This window comes from Lagopus muta, chromosome 25, assembly GCF_023343835.1.
Source record: "Lagopus muta isolate bLagMut1 chromosome 25, bLagMut1 primary, whole genome shotgun sequence".
NCBI lineage: Eukaryota > Metazoa > Chordata > Aves > Galliformes > Phasianidae > Lagopus > Lagopus muta.
The window spans coordinates 3,547,218-3,572,004 of NC_064457.1; the positions used below are offsets into that span (position 1 = coordinate 3,547,218).

The 24,787-nt window shown below is 48.8% G+C and overlaps 1 protein-coding gene across 2 annotated transcripts in view; it reads left to right on the plus strand.

The window, feature by feature from the left end:
• The window catches only part of ASIC2 (acid sensing ion channel subunit 2), a 418,256-nt gene that overhangs the window by 386,455 nt on the left and 7,014 nt on the right, over positions 1 to 24,787 (plus strand). The window contains exon 4 of one of the 2 annotated variants that reach the window (XM_048926972.1): positions 15,637 to 15,764. In XM_048926972.1, coding sequence (XP_048782929.1) covers positions 15,637 to 15,764 — 128 coding nt within the window. The remainder of the gene's footprint in view (positions 1 to 15,636; positions 15,765 to 24,787) is intronic. The other variant, XM_048926974.1, reaches the window with a different exon arrangement.

A 24,787-nucleotide genomic window follows, 5' to 3' on the forward strand; every position in this document is an offset into this window, starting at 1 on the left:
TGTGATCTATTGAATGCTGCCATAAAACTGCTGCTGCTGAACTGCAGTTGGTGCTGCAGAGGGGGAAAGCTGCTTTCTGTGAAGTGATGGTGGGGGTTTGGCTGCACCAGGTGGCAAGATGGAGCCAAGGCAATAGAAGAACACCCCAAGCCCCATTGGCACAGGGTTGGTTCATCTTCCTGGGGATTCAAACATAGAATCATGAAATGAGGAAGGTTGGAAAAGACAGACCTCTCAGATCCCCAAGTCCAACCCCAACCCCCCCCACCGTGCCCACTGACCATGTCTGTCAGTGCCACATCTCTACTGTTCTTGAACATCTCAGGGATGGTGACTCCCATCTTCCAGCATCCAAAGAAACAAATGGTACCTATAAGTAGGAATAGCCTTTAGCATAAAGAATGCTGGGGATTTGGGCCAGGACTTGCTGCAATAGGAAACAAGCTCAGATCCAATCTTATATCAGCTCATCAAGAGGCAGCTTGACCTTTAGGAGGCAGTCAGTGTCACCTGGAGGGTGTTGTAAATGTGCTGTGTTTGGCTGCATCCTGGGACCTTTTGCTAATGAAAGTGAGAATTCGTTCAATTAGCCAGGTTTCCCAGGGAGAAAAGGTCAGCATTATTTCCATCTGCGCCAGCCCCCTGACAACCAGAGCATCCACGAAATTAGGCTGCCACTAAAAATTAATTACGTTTGCCTGAGCACCCTTATCAATAGTGCAGGAGCATAGGGGCGAAGCTCAAAGGTTGCTTGGGTTCTCATGTCCAATGGTGTCATTAAAACTGTCGAGTTCACAACATGCTCCAGTTTGTTGTGAGCTGCTCTTTGGGGCCTCGCAGTGCAGTGCTGGAAAGATCAATCACAGCTGGTGCAAATGCTGTTTGTTCATCTCATTCAGTGGAGCAGGTTCTGCTGTTTCCCAGCAGGTTGTTCAGGGGTTGATCCACCTCAGCTTGCCCCAAGGACTGGTGCTGGCCATGCAGCATGGCTAGAGGAGAGAGGAAACTATTTTGGGAAGGAGAGATTTTGGCTTGATGTTAAAATGAAATGCTCATTGGCATTGACAGTTGGGAGAAATGTTTATTGGTAGCCAGTCTAGGACTGTGGAGCCAAAACCAGTGCTTTGCACCTGTCAAGAAGAACATCTTAGCTGCTTTGGCTGCCAGTGAGCAAGCATGAGCTTGAAATGTGTGGGCTGTTTGTAAAGGATTTTCTCACTGGGCAGCATCAGAGAGCGCGGAGCATCCCTGTACTTCATCCATCTGTCCCTCTGGTCCTCAGTGTGAGCCTGGTGCTGAAGTCCTGGCTCATGGATGTGGTTTTAGCCCTTCCCAGTGCAGTCAGGACACCACACAATGTCCACGAGGTCCAGTTTGTGCTGGTGTGATTACCCTGAGACACCCAGAATTTCAAGAATGAAATCACAGTGCAAGGCAAAGTGCGTATATGCTGCAGGTATTGCATCCCTTCCTTCCCCAGCACCACATCCCACTCACAGACATGTGTGTGCAGAGTTCAGATGTGGATGGGAAAGCTGCTGCTGTTGCTGTTCTCCTGCTTAAAAAGAGGAGAAGGGTTTGTCCTTAGAGGGACCGGAGTCTGTAAGCACACCCAGGTGTCCCCAGCCACGTCACGAAGATTGTAAATGTATCTCAGTGACTTAATAAGGAAATCCTTCAAAGGATGTAGGTCCTTCAAAAGCTTCTCTTAAAAGGAAACAAGAAAACACCCCAAAGTCTGGAAGTGTTCATTTAAGGCAAAGCTAAAGGAATAAAGACTAGAAGCTGGCTTTGGGAAGTCTGGCAAAGCAGAGATAACACACCTCGCATCGCAGCTCTGTGTTACAAAGCAGTGTCATGCAGCATTACAATTAAACACCCATTTCATGCTGCTGCTTTCATTTGAGCCTTTGTGGCTGGCGTGTAAGTGAAGTTGTGTCCTTAGCCCAGAGAGATGCTCAGAATAACAGGAATTTGTTACTGGGAGTGAGGAGACAGGAGAGGGGCTGGGAATGTGCAGTGCTGTGGCCGTGGGGCAATGCCATAGCTCCAGCCAAGGCAGCAAGGTTCAGGGGCTGCTGTCTGCAGGCTGGGCCCCACCAGGCACAGATGTGCCTGCCAACGTCCATATTATTATTATTACCATTATTATTATTATTTATTATTATTATTATTATTTTCTGTGCTCTGGCCCGGTGCTATCAGTGACTGATGAGGTTTGGGGATGCTCCTTGGCGTGTTTTAAATGAATATAATCCATGTCATTACCTCTGGGTAATTACCTCCTCTTTGGGCTTTGCCGTTGCCTGAATATCTTCGTTTCCCTCCTGGAAGATGAAAAGCTCAGCACATGTTAATCAATCTCATGGAGGCACCAGGAGACTTTGTGGCTATGAAACACTTTGAAGATAAAAATCTCTTGCAAGTGCTAATTAAATTTAATTTCATTAATCTCTTTGGTGCAGGGATCATCCTCTTGCTCCGACTTTGTCCATCCCATAGCAGCAGGGGCTCTGTCAACGTTTGAGACCTCCCAGGCACTTCCTGAGAGCAATTTTAGTAATCTCTGCATGGTGGAGGTGGATAGCAGTGGGAGGGTTATTCCCCTCCTGTAGAAGCATTTCCATCCTTCTAAGGGTTTCCTCCAATTTTTGATGTCCATGCCTAACTCTTCATTTCACCATCACCACATTTTCATTGTCCAGCATCACCAAATGCTCACAGTCTTTCACTGACAGCTCCCTCCTTGCTTATTTACAAGACAAAAAAGCCAGTGGTCCATGCTGAGCATCTCTAAGAGCACAGCTCTGTCTGCGCTCCGTCTCGTTGCAAGAATACAAAGTGCTTGGGGGAGTCATGGAAGGCAAAGAGCATCCAAAGAGCTGTGCTGGGTGGCTGGAGAGCAGGCAAAGACTGTCTGAGCAGAACAGAAGAGTGGAAGAAGAAAAAGTGATCAATTATTCAGCCTTTATAGAGGTTGAAAAGAGAGCAGAGAGAGACAGAGCTGATCTGTCATCAGCTGGCAGAGCATCATTTGTAGCTCTGCATTCATGGATCCCTAATGGCCGAATGTGCGGAGGGATGATGGAATGGGAGAGAAAATCTTGAGTGCTGTGAGGTCTTCATTCACTCAGATGGGTCTTGGGGGGCTTTGGTTGGAGCTCCAGGCATCACAGTGGCACAGCCATTGCCCCATGTGGGATCTTCTGCTGGATGTCTTCTCCTCCCATTGTCCCTTGTGTCCGAGAAGGAGTGAGGGAAACCAAACCCATCTCTGCTGGAGAGTTAGGGACAGGGTAGATGACAATCCTGCAGAGTTTGGCAATGGCTTGTTGCATCCGTGGGGCAGGAGTGGGTTTGGGTCTCCCATGCAAGATGTTCCCACCTGTGATGGAGTTGGGTGACTTTCCTGCTCAGTGGACAGCAGAGTGAGATTGCAAAGCCATGTAGCAATACAAATGTGCTGTTAGAGAGCTGTGTGACACGCAGAGCCATCACTACCTGTGGGGAAAAAAAAAAAGAAAGAAAAAACAAAGCATTTGGGGGCTATTTGGGGTTGTGTTTGGCATGCAGCCACTGGGACATGTAGTTTGCTACCAAATACACTGAAAAACTGGGGAGCTTTATGAGAGAGAGGGCTGCGACTGTGTTTTGTTTTATCAGATTTAATATTTTTGTTGTAGTTATTACTTCCACTACTACTATTTAAGTGGAAGCTTATAAAGATTAGAAAGGGAAATGCCATCTGCGAAACTTGGCCGAGTGACAAATTCTATTACATGATGCCGTTACTCAAATATTTTGGAGAGCGTGAGCAGCGGAGAAGGGAAGCGACTGCCATTGCCTTCTGTCAGATGTGTGTACAAACGGGAAATTCTCTCCTCTTTCCAATGTAAGGTCAGCACGAGAAAAGCCAGGCCGCAATTCCTCCAGCATTGCCTCGTGCACTGCTGTGGTGCACTCTGTGGGGTAGTCATAGAATCATAGAATGGGTTGAAATGGACCACAGCGCTCATCCAGTTCCAACCCCCTGCTGTGTGCAGGTCACCAACCAGCAGCCCAGGCTGCCCAGAGCCACATCCAGCCTGGCCTTGAATGGCTGCAGGGATGGGGCATCCACAGCCTCCTTGGGCAACCTGTTCCAGTGCCTCACCACCCACTGAATCTTCCCAAAGGCTCCTAATTAGGTGCAGTGCTCCTTGCTTTTCTGCAATCTCCAGTTTCCTCAGAGCCAGGGATCTCTCTCCATCACTTCTGCAACCTTCAGGACATCCAGGTCACATAGGTCGTAGTCCAGTGTAATTCAAGGGTAGGGCTAAACCAGCTCCACATTGCAGCCCCAGCGTGAGCAGTATCAGAGCCAGTTCTGGAAGAGAGAAGATGGCAAAAAATCCTGTCTATTTCAGAGATACCCTGATGGAGATGCATTTGTCATGCTGCGAGTTCTTATCTGAGCATATTCCCAAGGGAAAAATTGACACATTTTAAGGATACACAGCAGTTTGTTATACTCTGTCCCAGGAGCCAGCAGCAATCTATCTTCAGTGTCTCATACTTATGCCCTCCAGTGCAGATATTTATTTCTGTAGATAGCAGTGGCCTCATGGGCTTGTTAGTATGGATGTTCTGTGGGCTACCATAAATATTGCAATAGTAAAAACAATAATTAAGCATTACAACTTCATACTGAGCTTAAGAAAGCCACAAGCTCATAAGCAGGATCCCCTCTCACCTCTGGCTTCTGGCTCTAACCCATCCCATTGCAGCCAAGGGAGGGGGCCAAGTTGTTGGGGGTTGGGTTTGCCCATTTTGCTTCCCCACCATGGGATGTAGATACACAAGAACCCATGTGAGCCGTTGACGTAAGAATAATGGGCAGCGGTGCAGGAACTCTCCTGTACCCCAGTACAGGGCCAGAACTAAGCTTTCCAGGGGCAAAATTTTCTCTTGGGGTTGGGATTGGGGTCTGTAAGACACTGTCATGGTGCAGATCATTGGGGTCAGGTGAGACAGGGGGATGTGGAAGGCAGCTTTTGCATCTTCATAACCCAGGGGTCTTCTCGACCACCTGGCTTTGCTTATGAGGAGCTGCCTTTCTGGACCCACAAAGCCTTGTGGTTTCCAGACCATTTGATTTCCATACTGAGCTTCTTCACTTCAGTTTATCTAGCTTGGGTTTTATTTTATTTTATTTTATTTACTTCTTGCAAACATTTTCCTGTTGATGGAAATGCTCCCTTCTGTTGTTTGCCTCGGGTGTATTCATAGAGAGGACTCGTATCTACATTCAGCCTTGGTCTCACCAGACGCTGCACAGCCCAACCTGTGCTGAACTCTTCCCAGACTTCAGGTTCTGCCCATTCCAGCTCCTGTGGTGTGCTCCTCTCATCACCCCATCCATCCTGCAGCCAGAACCCACGATGGTATTTCTGATGTACCTTCACTACCGAAGTTCTCTTAGATCGTTTTGGTTGGAAAAGGCCTTTGAGGTCATTGATCGCAGTCTTCATCCAGACCTGCCAAGTCCCCATGTTTTAAGGTCCATTCCAACCCATCCATGCTGTGATTCAGTGACTTTATGAACCCGAGCAGCCGTGGTCAGCTCTGAGATGGCAAAAAAACAGAGAGCTGAGCTCTCTCCTTGCTCTGCCTCTTTGCAAACCCCACCTCACCTCCCCAAAATCTGGTTCAAGCCACATCTCATGCTCCATTCAGCTGCTCTAATTCACCTCTCTCCTGCTAACCCCTTCCTCACCATGCCTTGTGAAAGCTCAGGGGTAACTTCTGACATCAACCCACCGTTTGTCAACTTAAACCTCCAGGTTAGCAGTGATGGATTTTCTTTTTCCACCCCCTCCAGCAAACCTCCTGGCAGCTCAGTGGGCTGCCCCGCTTCCCCAGCAGTGCCACACAAGATGTGATTTTCACAAGTTATTTTTATCAGAAGGAAATATTAGACTGCCTGCTGCCATACAAGATCGGTCCGTGCCCTGCTGGCCTCGCCGTGGGCAGCAACACAATGCAAATATTTTTATATATAGCATCCTCCATATGCGGCGGTGCGAGAGGAGAGGGCTGGGGGCAGCAAGGGTGCAGCAGTTTGGGGGCTGGAGGTGCTGATGTTGCAAGGAAGCAGCAAGGCTTTTTTGGTAAGATGGGGCAAGCCTTGACTGTGCGACATAAGGAAGAATGATTGTCTGGACAGCAAGGGCTCAGTGGAGTCTGAATGATGGGAGTGGGGAACGTGTGCGAGTGGGGAGCTGAGACTGGAGGAGCCCCCATCCTGACAAACTGTTGGGGTAAAGATTACTGAGTGGGGAATGTTCTAAGGAAATGGGGAGGAACCAGAACGCAGTGTGGGAATGTATGAAGGAGAGTCGCTGGGATTCAAGTGCAGGGTTGAAAAGCAAAATCCTAAATATCTCCAGCATGACCTGCAGCTGAAACATTGCTTTAAATGGTTAAAATGCTTACCTGCTTTGCTCCCTGTCATCAAGCAGGGATCTGGGGGCTCTTTTTTTATTCTTCTGCCCTTTCCTCGCTTCTGAAAAAGTCATTTGTTGACTTTTGGGTCCTTCCCAACACTCACACAAATGCATGAACAAGAGAAGCATTTCCCTCGCTGATGTACCTTAAATACTTAGTTAATCTGGTTATTTTTTCCCCACTTGGGCTGATAGAGTAGCTCTTTCCTGGCATTTTGTAATCAAAAAACACATCTGATGTGCATCCTTTTCCATTAAAAGAAGTGTTTACTTAGTCACCGAGTTCACTGAAGTGCTTGGAAATTACATCATTCAAAACACTGACATTTATAGGCAATGCAAATTAAATAGACATAACCAGAGATGTCAGAGCATGCCGAGTCAAGGTTTCTCCAGGCAGTGAGACCTGCTCTGCCCATGCCTTTCTTCAAATGTCCTTGCTCCAGTGCTGGTTTTATTGAATGCCTCTCTAATTCTGGAGCCTTCCCACCCAGCCTGGCTCTGTCTTGAGGAATTACTTCTTGCCAAAAGGATGCAAAATGAATAGAGCTGCCCCCCAAGTGGGGGTGTGGCTGCAGGGTCTGGTGGGGAGTTCCTTCCTGGAGATGGGCTGGTGGAAAATGAACAGTTGTAAGCGGTTATTACTCATCAGAGTGGCTGCAAAGCGATAAAATCAGGCAGGTGCTGGGGAGGTGCGTGCTCAGCCATAGAGGGAACTCACATCCCTGCAGGATGAAGAAGCAGCAAGAGCAAATCCCAGATGGGTGCCTCTGGTGCCAACTTGAGAAGCATCCCTTGGCATGGAAAATTCAGCACTGCTGCTATGCATCAGTTCAACAACCTCTGTACCTTGGTGGCACGCACCTTGTAGATCCTCATTGCACATGAGGTTGTCCCTTGCTTATGCCCATCCCCATTTCTCTATTTCTTCTTATTCTGTCCCACTTTGTTGCACCCTCCCATGGGACCACACTCCTAGGGAGGTTTCCCCATCCCATCTGGGATGTAAATGGGTTCCCCATGCACCAGTGATGCTTAAGGCTGGCAGATCTCCGTGGTACCTCCCAGAACCTCCAGCTTGCTAAACCACCTCTTACAATAGCTCTGCATAATGCAGCTGGGATGGCATCTCCTTCCCATGTGCCCGAGGACAGCAGCATTGCCAGGACCCAGCCTGGGCGCTGGGAGATCTGCTTCCATCTGGCTCCTCATGAGCTGAAATTAGCAGCAGCTTTCTGACTGTTTAATATTTCAAGATGTTCTGAGCAAAGCAGTGAGGCTCCTGGGGAGGGGAGATGGAAGGATGTGCAAGAACCGCTTCTGTGCCTTTAAAATCTGGCCTTTGTCAGTATTATTATTGTTATATATATATTTTTAGCTCCTTTCTGTTCCTTGCTGAGGTGCAGTTGGCAGATGGGAAGCCCTGGGGGGAGCCCCCTCTGTGTGGGATGCAGGCAGCAGCCGGAGGGAGCAGTTCTCCCCTCCTCACTTCACCTTTCGGGCAGCATTTGAGCTGCAGGGACCCCGTCCCATTTTCAGCTCTCCTCCTTCCTGTGATCTCCCATCCCTGCAACATGCAAATCCTATAGGATGTGAAGGTGGGAAGTGAGTATTTGTCCCTTCCCCCCGAAAAACAACAGCCCTAAAAGCAGCATCACCCAGCAGGACTGACCCTCCCTGCCCTGCTGTGACCTCGCAGTGAGGATGCAGGTTAGGAGATGTTTGTTTTGTTTGTTAAACTTAACAGGGGTTGAAACAAGGAACTGAAATATTCATTGCGGGCTCCATGCCGTCCACTGAAACCGCTTTAACATCCCCGGTCTCGGCTTGCTCCTTTTATTATGTAAGAGGCTTTTTAATAATATACTTTGAGACATATGGCCCCTCAGATTTAGTATGCAAATGCAATATGCTTAACTAAAAATAGCTGCTATGCTTAATGTAGTTTATTATAACACCTTCTGTTACTTGGTGAGTAATGGAGTGCGGCTGCGCGGTGTGGAGCTGGTAATGGAGGGAGCAGGGGAGCAGCCTCCAGCCCTGAGCTCCTGCCCTCCCCCACCACAGACGCTGGTCATAGAGCAAAAATCACCACAGGATGTGTTCACTGGGGGGTTAAGGTAAGGAATGGTGGGAAAAGTTTTGCATCCCACCAAGGTGTAACGTTGCCTTACATCCCGGAGCGTTACCTCGTGTTTCGGAGTCTACATCCTGCATGACTTCTTATTTCAGTTTATCCTGCAGGAGTCGTGCAGTGACCAAATCCCACCATGGTTTTGCTCAGTCTCATGTGGGATGCAGTACTCCCCTCACAGGCACAGGGCTCCTTTTCCTTTTCCTTTTCCTTTTCCTTTTCCTTTTCCTTTTCCTTTTCCTTTTCCTTTTCCTTTTCCTTTTCCTTTCCCTTTCCCTTTCCCTTTCCCTTTCCCTTTCCCTTTCCCTTTCCCTTTCCCTTTCCCTTTCCCTTTCCCTTTCCCTTTCCCTTTCCCTTCTTTCCCTTTCTCTTCCCCTTCCCCTTTCCCTTTTCCCTTTTCCCCTTCCCCTTTCTCTTTTCCCTTTTCCCCTTCCCCTTTCCCTTCTCCTTCCCCTTCCCTTTCTCCTCACCTTTAAAGGTCCCTTCCAATGATTCTGTGATTATTTTGGCTTGTCTGTGCAAACCCCTACTTGCTGAAGCCAAGAGCAGCACCAACCAGGTGTCATCTCATGGTGATGAATATATCTAGATCACAATGATGCTCCTGTCCCCTCCACAAAGCCATTGAGGCCAGTGAGCCCTCTGTGCTCCCATCACAGCCCCAGGAACATTTCAGATGCAAGATTTCTGAACGTATTCACCAAAGGTGTGATTTCTTAGCTGGGGGAATGATTTAATAGAGATCCTGTATTCCTATTGTTTCTCAGCTCTGGAAGGGAATACCTGAATTTCCCATTGGGTTTCTGTAGTGTGTATCGTAGCTGCTGGTGAGGATGAAGGAATTGCTTGGCTCAGTGGGCTGTGGGAAGCTGCAATGTGTTGGCTGTGACTCATCCTGTTGTAGGCATTGCCCTGGGATGGGATGAATCACTCTGGGGCTGTCAGTTCGCTCCTGCAATGGAGGGAGATTCAGCAGGGTACAAACTGAGCCCGGATCAGTGCAGCAGCAGCACAGCCCTCTGCCGTGCCTCCAAGCATAGAAAACAGAAAAGAGCCCCATTCCTTAAGGGGCTGCATGGGAGGGAGCAGGGGGTGAAGCTGGAGGCGATGTCCTTGTCCCAATGGAAGGAACAAGGTTGGGGAACCTGTGGCCAATAACCAAAGGGCTGAGTGGTCTCCATCAGTCCTCTGTATAGAACCCACTGAATGCAACACCATCCATCTCATCTCTCATGCTTCCCCTGAAGGCCACACACAGGGAGTTGGGTTTCCCCTCTCCTCCAGCCCCCACAGGGACATTTTTCTCTTCTCAAGCATCACCCCCTTCCCACCCAGCCCCATTAGACAGCACCCCAATGGGCACTTTGTCCCTAGGTCACCCCAGGGAAATTCCTCATTCCCACTTCCTCCCAAGCAGAGCCCAGAATAGCAAAACATGCAGGACAAATGTTTAGAGATTGTGCGAAAGTTGTGTTGGCTCCATCGCCTGTCAGGCGGATGTTGTCAACCTCCCTCCCCCCCCCCAAAAACCCTACTGCAAATACTCTTATTTCAGCCTCACTTCATCTTGTTACCAAGCAACTTTAACTGCAGAAAAACACAACACGTCCACGGGAACAAGAGCATGCACAAGGGATCAGGGCTGGTTTTGCTGTAGTTAAATGGGTTTCTATGTAATTCCATATTTTTTCCTGTTGAGCTCAGCTGAGTACAGCTTTCCAGGACTTACCTTCCCATGGCTTTTTGTTTAAGTGTATGTAATCAATACATTTTTGTCTAGCAAAAAATGTGAGAGCGTTACGCATTTGCCGGAGCTTTGTGCACGAGCACAATGTGTTTGTGGCAGCAAAACCCTTACAAGCTGCTCCATGGGTGCAATGAGCCCAGTATGCTCAGCCAGTGCCCCTGAGCCTCCCAGATGCATTTGGCACTTCACCTCCATGCCATCACCGTGCCATCAACCCAACCAGAAATACAACAACCGCAAGCAATCAGCATCTTTGCTCCAACCCATCCCAGCAAACAGGTTTATGTGCTGCTCTGCTCCATGAAAGAAGCCCTTGAGCAAAACTACTCACTGTGCACATGCTCCCCTTTTATTTTTCTTTTCTCCTCCTTTTCCTACTGCCATGTTTCTGTGTTGTCTGACAAATGCTTTGAAGGATTTATGGGGACACTAAGCTGGTGGTGACAGGGACATGGCCATGCAACATGAATTGTGCTTTACAGAGTGTAGAAGAGGCACTGGAGAATATTCCAGCCCACCAACATACAGACCGGAGAGTTGGGTGGAGAGGAACCTGTTGAGTTTTAGCCAGAGCAAGCATAAAGTCTTGTACCTGGGGAGGAATAACTGCATACATCAGTACAGTTTAGGGACTAACCTGGAGAGAGGAGCTCTGGGGGTCCTGGTGGATGACAGGTTGGCCATGAGCTATCAATGTGCCCTGGTGGCCAAGAGGCCAATGGGATCCTGGGTTACATTCAAAAGAGTGTGGCCAGGAGATCGAGAGAGGTGATCCTCCTCCTCTCTCTCTGCCCTGGTGAGCCCACATTGAGTGTAACGTGTCCAGTTTGGAGCTCCCCACTTCCAAAAAGACAGGGATCTCCTAGAAGGAGTCCAGCAAAGGGCCACAAAGATGGTAAAGGGCCTGGAGCATCATCTGTATGAGGAAAGACGGAGTGACCTAGGTCTGGTCAGCCTGGGAAAAGACAACTGAGAGGATAGGTTTATAAATGTCTGAAGGGAGGTGGAGGCAAATGGATGAGCCCAGGCTCTTTTTGGTGGTGTGTAGAGACAGCACAAGGAGTGCTGTCCTCAAACTTGTGCATAGGAAGTTCTGCGCTAACATGCAGAAGAACTTCTTTATGGTAAGGGTGATGGAACACTGGAACAGGCTGCCCAGAGAGGTGGTGGAATCCCCTTCTATGGAGATGGTCAAGACCCCTCTGGATGCCAACCTGTGTGACCTATTGTAAGGATCCTGCTTTAGCAGGGGGGATGGACTCAATGATCTCTTGAGATCCCTTCCAACCCCTTTGATTCTGTAACTTCAGCAGCAACGCTGCATCCATTCTACAGATGGGAAAACTGAGGCAAAGAATGAGGGGCATCCGAGGGGAAACCAAACCTCCTAGCTCTGCGCTGTATCCAATCTAAACCTCCAGGTCAACTAATACAGACATGGTTGAGAAACCATGGACCAGGCTGAGCCGGGTGGGATCTGCCTTGTTTTTCTCCAAGCAGAGGGCACTTCCAAAGCTGTGCACCCTGCAGCACGCGCTGCTGTGCAGCCAGCCTGAAGCACGTGCTGAATTCATCCCCACTTTAATTAACGCTACTGCAATCCTTCAGCAAAAAGAGCAGCTCAGGATTTGTTTGGAAACACTGCCCTATGTACAGTAATATGTATTTATGTATTTATAAAGGCAGTCATTAAGGGGATTTTCTCTATTCCCCATATGGGCTGCATGAAGAAATAAATGTATATGTGCTGCTCACTCAAAAAAAGGATTAGAGATGGGATGAAGGTCTCTGCTCGGGCTTCCCAAAATCACAAAATTGGTCTAAAAATGATACAGTGCAAACCAAACCTCAATTCCCTTGAATTTATCTTTAAAATCTCCCTGGCACCTGAGCCAGCCAAAGGTTTTCAGTAGTTTCATCTCACCTGTGTTTCCTGCAGAAGGAGCAATGAAGGGACGTGGATGGGTGGGGAAATATCGATGACAGGTGGACAGTTGGGTTGGGTGATCTTGGAGGCCTTTTCCAACCTTGGTGATGCTGTGATTTTATGATTCTGTGAATGCTCTCGTGCTTCTGGCAGCCTTTCTGAACAGCGCTGTTTATTTTGCTCTTCTTGTTTTTATCAGCGACGAAAATTAATAACTGTTTGTTTTAAAACCAGACTTTGTTCTACAACGTAGTAAATCCATTCCCTTCCCCGTGCGTGATTACAAATGGTTTCCAGCCAGGATTTTCTATGTTAAATTGCAAAGCCTGTCACATTTAAGTCTTTTGCAGATACTTGCAGGCCATATCTTGTTTGCTTGCTCATGTTCTGGATGCACAGTGGTTTATCCACGGAGACAGAGCAGTGCACAGCACTTGGGGAAATGCCTGGAATTAAGTCAGAGCTGACCCGGGGAAATGTGAGGCAGATGCAGAAACGGGCAGAATAATTTCGGACCGAAAGTGTTTCGACAAAACAGCTCCCGTTGCCCAACAAGTGCAGCTAAATACAAGCTTTCTCCTCCAACTTGTCAGGTAATTAGTGAAGGAAGCATATGGCATCGCCTGGAAGTGTTGGAAGGGGATCAACACCAGACAAAGCTGGGGAGGGTTGGGTGAGTGGGCGTCGCGTGGAAATAATGGGATCGGGAGGAGCGGGAGGCGGCGATGGGAAGAGGTGGAAGCCCGTGGTTCTGGCAGATGGCTGCCTTGGCACTGATGGGGTGGATGAAGATGCTGGGTGTTCCCAAAGGCTCGGTGGGAATGCTCCTTTCCTCTCACTGTTTTGGGGAGCTGCTGCTGAGGAGGTGGTGGTGGGGAGGGGATCTTCAGTGAGGATTGTGTGCGTGGGCAAGCGTAGGACGTGAGCAGCCAGACAGGGAACCTGGGTATGCCAACATCCACCCAGTGTCCCTTGGAGGGAGATTAGCCAAATCATGGGAGAACAAGGCAAAGGCAAATACACCAGGTTTTTATTGTAGTTGTTGGTAATAGGCTTCATAGAACCACAGCGTGGTTGGGTTGGAAGGGACCTCAAAGCCCCCACAGCTCCACCCCTGATGTGGACTGGCTGCCCCCCAGCAGCTCAGGCTGCCCAGAGTTCCACCCATGGCCATGGGAACCTCCAGGGTTTGGGCACACACAGCTCTGGGCTGCAGTGCCAGGGCATCAGCACCCTCTGAGTAAAGAATTTCCTCCTAACTCTCTCACTTTTTAGTCTAAAACCATTCTTCCGTATCCTCTCTTATCCCATCCTTACCTTGTCTTGGTAATAGGGCTGTGTTGTTTGCGACAACTGCCATCACGAGAGATTGGCAGGGATAATTCAGATCGTGGTCACTGTGTCTTGGGCAAAAGTGGAGGCAATTGTGGTTACATCCCATCTTGCTCCATGAGACTTCAGTTCAGCAGTATCCAAAACAAACTCATCCTTTCTATGCCGTTATTGCTCTGATGTGGCATTTTACATGGGAAACACCTGCAGCTTGCTCATCCACCCCAGCGTGCAGCAGTGATGCTGCCATGCCCCTATCATGACACTGTTTAGTACTAAAAGCAATTTTGTCACACATGGAAGTAAAAATACACAATTACCTTGCAGAGGAGTACTGCAAAGCCAATGCCAGGATTAGCACAAGTGCTGGAGGTGTCGATCAATGGGAACGTGTGGTTAAGAGTGAGTGGTGATGCAGATAATACACCTCCAGCTGGTTCAGAGTCCAACTCCAAGTGTTTGGAGCCAGGCACACAGACAGCTTGCTGACCACCTGGGTTTAGCAAGAGTATGCGAGACCTGGGGAGGAAACTGATGTAATAAATCCTATTTATCTGCAAATTGTTTTGGAGGTAGGAAAGCTGAGCTTTAAAAAGGTTAAATGCTAATAAATACTAATAGCCTGCTCCGACTGCTCGGTTGGTAAAGGATGCTGAGATAAAATGCCAGAGAGCAGCGCTGGATGCTGTGGGCACGGAGTGTTAAGATTCAAGTGGCCAATGAGTAAAGCAACCTCACAGTCACAGTAGGGCTTTTTGATGCTGATTGTTCCCAAAAGGTGAATGGAGTTGTTTGTGTTTGGATTGGGGATCATTGGATCAGTGGCACAGGAGGGGCTTCCTGGATCAGTTTGGCCATGGCTTTGTGTAGCTGAGTGCTGAAACCTTGAGGGATGGGCAGCTATCAAAGAGGTCTGGGGCTGACATTCCTTCCTTCTGGTTTTCTGGCAGTGTTTTGGATCAAATACACTGCTGGTAAAAAGTTGGAAAGCATAATAAAATAGTAGAAAAATACCAAGAAATAGTAAGTAAAGAAAATAAAGAGTGACTCATCAGCAAACAGAAGTTCTTCAGATGCTTAGGCGGCATTTGTTGGCCCTAGGCATGGATTCCTATCAGTGGGTTGCTGTGTGTTTAGACCATACTATGCATAGCTAATGAGTTCCTTTGCCAGTGAGCCCCTACCTCTTAAACCCACATGCTCCCTGTAGTTGTTTTGGATGTGAGGCTGTAGCAGCAAAGCCAGAGTTCTGTGCCCCAGTGGGGGAAGATGCCTGTGTGATAGAGGAGCCCAAAGTGCTGGATCAGCACAGTCAGGTCTGACTTGCATCCTTTAATTCAGCTTCAGAAAGCCTGTTATCAGTTGGCTTAGTGGAAGAGCAGCTCAAGATGTGAGGATGTCACATAAGCCAAAGTGAGGAAACCCATAACAGCGCCATGAGCTTGAGCCCGTGAGCTGCAAAGGGCCTTTGTGCTTGGAGCAACTGAAGCTTGGGATTTTACACTTGTTTCATTGTCCATGTTATGTTCCAATAGGCTTCAGGTGTGTCAGTGCCAGAGATGAGGCTGCGGGGCAGCAGAGGTGGGTGCACCCATGCTTTTGGTATCAGAGACCATACAGATACTAGAACTGACTTTTGGGGAAGGAAAAGTGTATTTGTTTTAGTCATATGGGAGTGCATTTAAAATTCTGCTAACAAGCAGCCAGAAAATGGGTGTCACCTCCTGTTTTTTGTCTTGAAAGTATGGAGAAATCACAGCTCTCTGACATAGGCTGACATCAAGCCCTTGGGATAGAAAGCAGTGAAGGACCAGGAGCCAGCAGACGGTTGTGATCCCAACAGGGAGAAGCATCCCTTGGTGCTTCCCTCCATCATGCCCAGCCCCTCATCAGCCAGGCGATGCTCTCCTGCCTGCGTATCTCCTTTTGAGCAGCACGTATTGACCAGACAAAAGTCCCCAATGGCACCATCCCACCAATCCCAGCTTAATCCCCTGCCTTCTTCTTCCAGAAGAGACGACATTCGAGGCTGGAGTCAAAGTTCAGATCCACAGCCAGTCGGAGCCGCCGTTTGTCCAGGAGCTCGGCTTCGGGGTGGCCCCTGGATTCCAGACCTTTGTGGCCACCCAAGAGCAAAGGGTAAGTCCCAAATTTCATTTGCACACCGAGGCGCCTCCAGTGGGTCTCATCTATGTACTGATGCTCCTTGAGAGTTGACATGTTGGTTTTTTTCACTCCTTGCTCCAGACTGGGAAGAGCACAGCTCTTCTTGTTTCCAATACATTACCCACAACCCTCACAGTTTGAGTCACAGAAGGGAGTAATATCCCTGATTGGCTTTTTGGTGTTTGTGGTTCACCTGTGGCAGTCTCTAAATGTGCTGAGTACCATCCAGCCCACTGTGACAGGTTGCTGTCTTCTAAAATCTCTCATGCTCCAAGGAGATTAAATGAGACCAGAGGAGTGTGTTTCATTAAGCAGAGCAGCATGAATCCTTTCAGGTTGGCACCAAAACAATCACATTACTTATGCTGGCCAGTGGTGGGAAGCTCGTGGCCCAGGGTGCATCACCATCCCTGCATCCCAGCAGTGGCACATCACAGCACAGATGGATGCGATGTGATACGGCGTCATTAGACCCAAATCCTGGGTAGGCATTTGGAAAGCTGGGGAGCAAAATAATGTTCTCCCCACTATTTTTGGCCATAGTGCCTTTGCTCCTGACCTTCCTGCTTCATTGCCTCTCTTTTTCCTCCCTGTTCTCATGCCTCCTCTCAGTGCAGCACGGTGGGTCAATGGCTGGAGTAGATGATCTCAGTGCTCTCGTCCAACATTCTTTATCCTATGAATCAAACTGAGAAAAACGAGCAGACTCTCATGGAGGGTTTGCTGTGATCAAACCTCAGCAGAGATCAGGGCTGCAGAACTTCAGCTCTAAGCATCTCAGCAAAGTCACCACCAACTATACCTTTAAACCAAGGCATCTCTCCTTGGCCCTGGGTACCAAAATACACCTGGAGGCTGCAGCATTTCAGCAAGGCTCATTCATTACGACGTGTTTGTGTGTGCTCATCCCAGAGATAACGAAGGGTGTGGGCTCCTGGTGGGCGGGCGCCAGGTGGAGTCTTCTCAATTAAAGCAGAGCAGTGTTTTGCTGTGTCTTGTGAGAAGTCTGGTGGGCTGGAGAAAATGAGCAGCTCCATTAGCACTCGCTTGGAGTGTAACACCTCAGTGACAGTGAAGGCAAAGGGATCTTCAGGGGCACAGTGAGCACCTGCTGAAGTCCATAACAGCTCCTGCCCCATCTGTGTCCCAGCCATACACAAGCCAAGCCCTGTCCTCGTGCTGCTCAACCTCCCCGGACTCATTCTTGAGATGCTGCGTGGCCTGGGCAAACCTTGCTGGTGGGTTTGGATGCATCAGCTATTGGAGGAAACGGCCTTGGAGACCCATGGGAGGCATTCTTCATCCCCTACCCTTCCATAAATCCATTGGCAGTCACTTTGTGCTGCCCCAGAGGACCTGCTGGGTTACAGCCAGCAGCCAGTCGGTTGGGTGAGCCCACTCACAGCCTGCAGCGAGGACCTTGAGGACTTTATTTTAGGTAGGAATAAGCATAAATGCTGAGACCTGCTCTAAATCTTCCCTAATGCTACCCTTCCTACTGCCAACCTTAATTATTTTTCATTCTTCCTATCAGAAAGAGCGATTGCAAGGGACTGAGTTAGGAAGACAACTAGCTGAGAGAAAAGAAACGAAATAAAAACCCTCCCTCCTCACATCCCTCCTTCAGGAAGGAAGATGGCAGTAAAGCAGAATTTGGGAGGCTCTTTGCCAAAGCGTGTCTCTCCTTCTGTGGGCTTTGCCCCAGGTTCAGCGCTGGCAGAGGGCAGGGTGCATTGCTGCTCAGTGCCAGCCATCCTGGAACAGGTTTAAGATTGTACCACAAAGCCTTAGCTCATGAGACACAATAAGGTCACTTTATAGCCTAATTGCAACCACTAATTACAAATATTGCAGCACAAGCATGCTACTGCCTTGTCTAATTAGCCCCCATTTACCCCCCTCTTATTACCCTGCCTTGTCTAATTACACCTACCACCCCAAATGAGCATCTCTGATTCAGGGCCCAGATTGAGTCTTAATACCTCACCTCCACGCCTGGGGTGGGCATGTGCTATTCCTTCCATAAGTCAGAGCAAAAGGAGGAAAACCCCATGAACATCACCCAAAAGACTGAGTCCAGCCCATTATTGCAGTCCTAAACTGCATGTTTTATATCACCATGGTCAAAAGCAAACCATGACGGTGTGATCTCCTTAAATGTTGCTTGAAAACCAGCTGTCAGTCGAAAGAAGCAACAAAAAAAATCAGTTTTTCTCCTCCTTCTGCAGCAGCTGAGCCATCCAGCAGAGTGACTTTTAAGAAACATTTGCCAGGTTGGTGGTGTTAATGCAGTAGTAGTGTCAGAAGCATCCAGGGAGCACTGCAGATGGGGACACTGCAAGCAAGCTGTGCTTGCTGAGTCAGCAAAAGCAAAGGCAGTGCAAGCAGGGGGTTCTCCATAAAAGCTGTTTGTGCTGTGTTTTTCTGCTGTGGACATGTCAGACTGAAGCAATTTCCTCTAATTACTTGGAATTTAGGAGCTAGGATAGAGCTCCCCAATGCTCAGGCACTGCTGGAGGCAGTGCGGTGGCAATTAAAATGGGAGTGGTTTGATGGAGGACGTCAAAAATCCTCTCTGAGTGATTTCGGAAGGGAGCTGGGGCAGTTCACACAGAGACGTGAGACTGGCTGCTGTTTCCTGGGGGTCTTACACTGTGTTACATGAGGAGGGGAGCTGGAAGAGCTGGGGCAGAGCAGAGATGCTCCGGCCACGCAGGAGAGCCGTTTCTATGGCAATCCGTGAGCCTAATGAGTAAGGTTTGTTTTCTCATGAATGAGCCAAATGTGGAGCAGCAGCACAGGAGCTGGCTGCAGGCACAGGCAGGCTGGTACCAAGCAGGGCAGGAGCACCGTGCACAGGGCTATGCCCTCCAGGTCCCTGCTGCTGGTTTTGTGAGGGTGCATCCCCAAATTTCCCTTTTCCCAGCACTTTTGGGTGAGCCTGCAAAAAAAAACACCTTGCGTTGTGTGTACCATAGGATCAAGGAATCATTAAGGTTGGAAAAGACTTCTAATGTCATGTGGCCATAATAACATTGGAAAGGTTGCAATGCACACTGGCATTCACATTTTGGAAGGCTGATCCATTAAAAGAAAAAACAAAAACAGATTCCTCCTGGCTTTGCCATCTTTTCATCCCATTTTCCCAGCTGTGCTTTATGGCATCATTGCTGCATCACCCATGGTGGATGGGATGGGTAACTGCTGCTCCCTGCCACGCCACCGGCGCCGTGCGTTAGGGAAGATGAAAAGCACACTAAAATGGCAATTTCTGCCAACTTGGCCGTAAAAATTTAAGAGGCTTCAATTAAGCAACAGGTTCAAAGATGGAGCAATATTGTTTTATAGGGCTCTAGTGCGCCTTGGAGACTCATCCCCCTGTAATGTTTGCACGGGACAGAGAGCATCAGCTACCAACAACTGCAAGATCACAAAGTGTAATTACAGAGCCAGGGAAATGGGGCTCAGGGTCCAGCAGTGCTGACTCCTATTTTCAAACAGGGCGTAGGCTGTTGCGTTTGAAAATTGGGAGCAATTAAGTGACATTTCCCCGGTTTGCCAACACTCACTCAGAGCATCTTCTACCTACAGTCTTACACCTCCTCCTGGAAATGTTAGCTCTCAGTTTCCCTCAATCCCACGCGCTCTCCCTGTTGATTTCCTCCGGTCTGTCATTGGGCTCTAATGAATTAAACAGCAAGAAGCCAGCCAGCAGCCAGCGGGGGCAAAAACATCAAGGGGGATGAATGGAAGCCATTGCAAGGATGTTTTTGTAGGGCAGCTGTGTGGTTTTGCTTGGGAAATGGCATTTGGCCTAAAAAGATACAAGGGGAAATGGGCTTGGTGCAAGCAGTGGAAATGAGTCTGACTGAAGAGTGATGAAGATGGAGAGAAATTTAAAGGGCTCCTTTGGGAAGGAGGTTGGTAAGAGAAACTCTTTGAGCACGTCATGAGTGTGTATGGGATGGTGGTCAACAGTTTCTGTTCACCATTTGCTTTGTGACAGGGATAGGAGATAGATTTCCTTTTAAAAGATGGAAAGCCACTTTCTGAGCATAGCAGAGCTCCAGAAAATCCAACGCACCTCCAGCCTGGGCACCTGTGTGAGGTTGGCCAACGTGGTCCAACAAGTAGAGCCCACATTGACCAGTGGAATGTGAAGCAATACTTCTGCTGGTGGAGGAGGTAGCCAAGGAGGAAAAGGCAGAGCTAATTGCCATTTGATTGCAGAGTTAATTGCCATTCCATCCTTGGAGGGTTTAAAGGCTGGATGGGATTCTGGGCAGCTTGATCTGGTGGGGGGCAACCAGTCTACAGTATGGGGTTGGAGCTTGAGGTCTTTCAGGTTGCTTCCAACTAAACCATTCTATGGTTCTGTGATTTAAAATATAAGCAGAAGGCAAAGCTCATTGAGCACGGGAGAAAAACACGTGGAGCAGCCACCCAGTGACTTTTGCTTTGCAAAATCATTCCCAGGGAAAAGGGAACCTGGAGGGGCTCACAAATCACAGCGTGCCCAAATGAATGTTTTCTCCCAGTGATCATTCAAATCCAGGGCTGTGTACCCTTGCCAAGCACCGCAGGCTGCTGGAAGGGTTAAGCTCTTGTCAGTCAAGAGAGTTTTATTGGTGCAAATGGGAAAGAACAGCTGCATGGCACACAGCACACCCTGCCTGGGCAGGAGGCGATAAATAGAGAAATTCCAGCATCATTAACTGGGAGATGGAGACAGGAACCTGCAGCGTGTTCACTGAGCTTTTTAAGCATTTTACAAGTGTTGAAGTTGTCTGGGATTGAAAATCTATTAAGTTGATGCCATTTGATGTCTTATTAAAGAACGTAGGTTTGTGGTCATTATTTCATTTGCAGCAAAAGCAGACACACCTTGCCTGGAGGCTGCAAGCTCCAGTGGTGGGCTGGTGGCTCTGGATGTGCCTGGAGCGCGGTGACATCGGGTGGTGCTGAGCCAAACAGATTTATGGCAGAGCACAGCTGCAAGCAGGGCTGGAAGCAGCTTCGCCACGTTCCCACACTGCAACCGCTCATTGCAATCCCCTAATAGCAGGAATCAAGGCAATTTAATGAGCACTTAATTAATTAAGTATTAATGACGGCGAATGTGAGGGGATGCGCGTTTGTCGGCCTCAATTAGGAGCTGATGCTGAACTCCAGCTATTGGGAAAGCGGAGCAAAATGATGGATCAGTGCCACTGAACTGAGGGCAGAAATTGTTCCTGCTTTGCTCTTTTCATCCTTTCCTTCCAGTTTCTAAGGGATGTCGCTCATTTCTGGTGGTGGGAAGCAGCTCAGCATCCCTGGGCAGCTTCTGGTCCAGCACCAAATCCCACTGCTCACTGCATTTGGGGCAAAAATGAGCACTGCACAAAAGAGGGGAAAGCAAAGCAAGTGAGGCAGGCAGCATTGTGTGATGGCCTCGTTAACTTTGTCAGCTCTGTGCATTGGAGATCCAGGTGTCTGCACTGCACAGCCCAGGCAGACCCCAGGGTCAGGTGTTGTGCATACAAAGGCTTTGCATGAATTTGCAGCCCTGACAGTGCACCAGTTGCATCAGTGAGAGGGTTACAGGGGCTTGCAGGGAAGGATGCTTTTGCAGACAGGTTCACCATTTCACTAACCCCAGAGTCTGCACTAACCAAAGGGCTTGCAGTGCTCATGGGAGCACGGATGGGGCCTTGCAATGGGAGAAACTTCAGATTTTGCTCCATTGCTTTTTGGCAGGATTGAGCTGTGTGCTGCAGAAGTATTTGCCCTCTTGCTCTGAGCCTTCCCCTGCAAGGTGCACTCTTGCAAAAGCACAGCGTGGCTGTGGGGCTGAAGGGGCTCCTCTCAGGGAACATTTCTGAGGATGTGCCCTGCTGGGAGCAGCACAGAGCTGAGTCCCTGGGGATGTACCTGCCCCCTCCTGAGAGGTCCCACACCCATGTGTAGTGCTGATCAGTTGAGGATTCACTTCTGATTACAAATTACAGAGCACAAGGGAAGCAACGTGCCTCTGAAGCTGTAATTACAATGGAAGCTCCACTAATAGCCCTTGATGAGTCCCTCAGAGAGGCAGAAGTTTGTTGACTTGCACAGGGAGGGGGGGGTCTTAACACTGAGAGCAAAAACTGGAATGTATGGTGGCACATGGATCTGTGTGCTGCATGTTGGGGAAGCTGGAAAGGAGTAAATTGTGGGCAAAGCAAATGGAACCCCATGATTGGAGGGAGGAGCAAGCCAGCTTTGCTTCACTGCATGGGGTCTGTGCTAATGCAGGTCATGGGCGGATAGTGCTCGTGGTCCTGGCTCTGGAACAAGACCTAACTCTGTTAATGAAGCTGGCTTTAATTAAGCATTCAGCCTGTGCAGCTCCTGCAGACGCGGTGCTGGTTCACAAACACCGTGGCTCACATCCAGTGCTGGCTGAGCAAAAGCTGTGTAAGCTCAGTGTCTGATGGCGACTCCGTCATCTCCTGCTCCTGTCACCTACATCTCAGAATAAAATTTACAGGGCTTAGAAGATTTGTGTGTAGCGGTGCTCAGAAGAGAGCTGATTCCATCTGAGCCTGTGATTATTTATTCTCCTTTATCATACAACGTGCAACATATGGGCCCCTTTCTCCGCTGCGGATGACTAAATGATGGCATCTGGTACTCTATTATGCAGCAAGTGTAAAGCAAATGAGAAAAGATCCTCTTCAAACAACACTTTGCTATTGTTGCAGAGACGCTCTCAGTATTTTCATTCAGAGGTGTTGCTTCGCAGACTTCCAACACCACCCGCTTCAGAGCCAGCCCTGTTTCTTGGAGATGCTGCAAATGTCTGGGAGCTGCTTTTATTCTCAGTTCTTCTGCTGGTTCCACAGATGGGAACAGCCTTCACCGGCTGCACCTTCGCACCTGGGAGCTGTCTGTGGCTCAGATGGGACCTGCGGGATGCGGAGATCGCTGCGTGTTGTGCTGAGCTGCTCTCACTGCTGTTGCCCTGAAGTGAGCAGCAGTGTGGATTTGGATGGATTTGGGGAACTCCAGTGCCCATAGGCAATGCTGCAAAGTTTTTTTGTCAGCAGTTTAATAGCAGCATCGATGCTCACAGGAGCAGGGGAAGGGAGCTGGTGATTCTGTGCTTGCCTGGCTAGCGGGCAACCAGAGCCTAGGAGAGTTCACTGTTACACCGAGATCCCTTCACCTTCATTCTGAGCTTGTCTAGGGTCTCTCCTTGGTCCTATGCAGGGGAAGACCTGGAACTGCCATCTTATCATGGCTGGGAACCTTGGCTTGGCTGGGAGATGGATGTTCTGCAGGGCTACCTTGAGCATGGTTCCATCTGGTCCTGCAAACCTGCAGCAGGTTAGAGACTGAAACAACTGGGAACCATCAAAGTGGTGAGCAAAGCACCTCCACGTTCCTGGGTGGGAACTTTTTGTGGCAAAATTGTTCATAGAGAAGGAATTACTTCTGCTTGGCTGAGCTGTGAGCCCATGGACCCAGGGCCATGGGATAGGACCGGATTTGGAGAGGGCTGGATTCTCCTTCCAAAGCCTGGCCTTTTCTCCAAGCTCTGCCTTACTTCCACCCTCACCACCAGTCAAGTTCTTCACAACATCTCTTTCTCTCCCTATCTGCAACTGAAGCCCAATATAGAATATAGCTGCTGATTGGTTATGAAGTCAAAGCCAAAGACGTTTTACCTTCTCTCAAGCATTACAGACTGGTGCAGAAAGGGTGCAAATGTTCTGAAGGTGCTTTGGAGGTGAGCTGGGGCTCAGCTCTCACCAGAGATCTCACAAATCATAGAATCATTATGGTTGACAAAGACTACTAAATCATCTGGTCCAACAAAAGAGACTTGGAGCGCAGTATGGGCTTCACGTGGCTCATGTCATGTCAACTTTGTTGTAATCACCCCAGGTCCATACCTGAAGGGTTCCTGGGCTCATTATTCATCCTTCAGGGTCCACAACATGGCTCTACTTTGTGACTCACCCCTTTTCAGGTTCCTCAGAGAAGTTTGGGTGCCCCATCACTGGAGGTCCCAAGGCTGTGGATGAGACCCTGGGCAGCCTGAGCTGGTGGGAGGCACCCAACCCACAGCAAGGGATGGAACTAGATGGGCTTTAAGATCCCTTCAAGCCCAACCATGCAATGATTCCATGGTTGTGCAACCGTTATGGTCCCTTCCAACCCAACCCTGCTGTGATTCTATGGTTCTGCAATCTCTGTGATCCCTTCCAATACAGCCACACTGGGTTCCATGATCCCATGGTTCTTCGATCTTTAAGGTCCCTTCCAACCCAATCAAGCCATGATATCATGGTTCTATGATCTTTGAGTTCCTTTCCAATCCAAACCATGATTCTATGGCTCTCTTTCCCCTACACCTCCAGAAGACCCCCCAGATAGCCCCAAAGGAAGCACCTCACACCTAGCCCCTAGTTCTTAGGCTTGTAGTCCATCACCATATGTTTACATATTTATTTTAGAACATGATTAATGTTACTACATATTTAAACGAGTGTTTCTCTTCAGCCAACGTGCTCTGCCAGCACAATGCGTTCAGTGTTTCGAGCAAAGCATGGCAAATTGGATGCTGCTTTAAAACACAGAGGAGGGGTTAGGGAAGTGCTATTTTCTGCTCTCTAGCAAAAAGTATTGCAGAGCATTTAGCGAAGATAAAGAGAAATAGGAAAGCCTGCCAAGCTTCAGACAGAAGGCAAACAAGGTAGATTTGGCCGTGGGGGCCAGAGAGCGACTGTTTTTCCTCCAGCATGTTCTGGGCTTGCAATTAAGGTTTCTGTGGTGGACTGCAGTGTTCTGCTTTTCTTGTCTTTGCATTTATGCTAAATAAAGTGGTAACAATAGAAGGGTTTGCATTGCACTACTACTGAGCAGTCCGAGTTGCTTCATGCAAGGTGATGTGCAAAGGTGGGTTGTCAGCAGCATGGGTGCAAGGAAAGTGGATGGCTGAGGTCACTGTGTCTTGCTGCAGAGGTGTT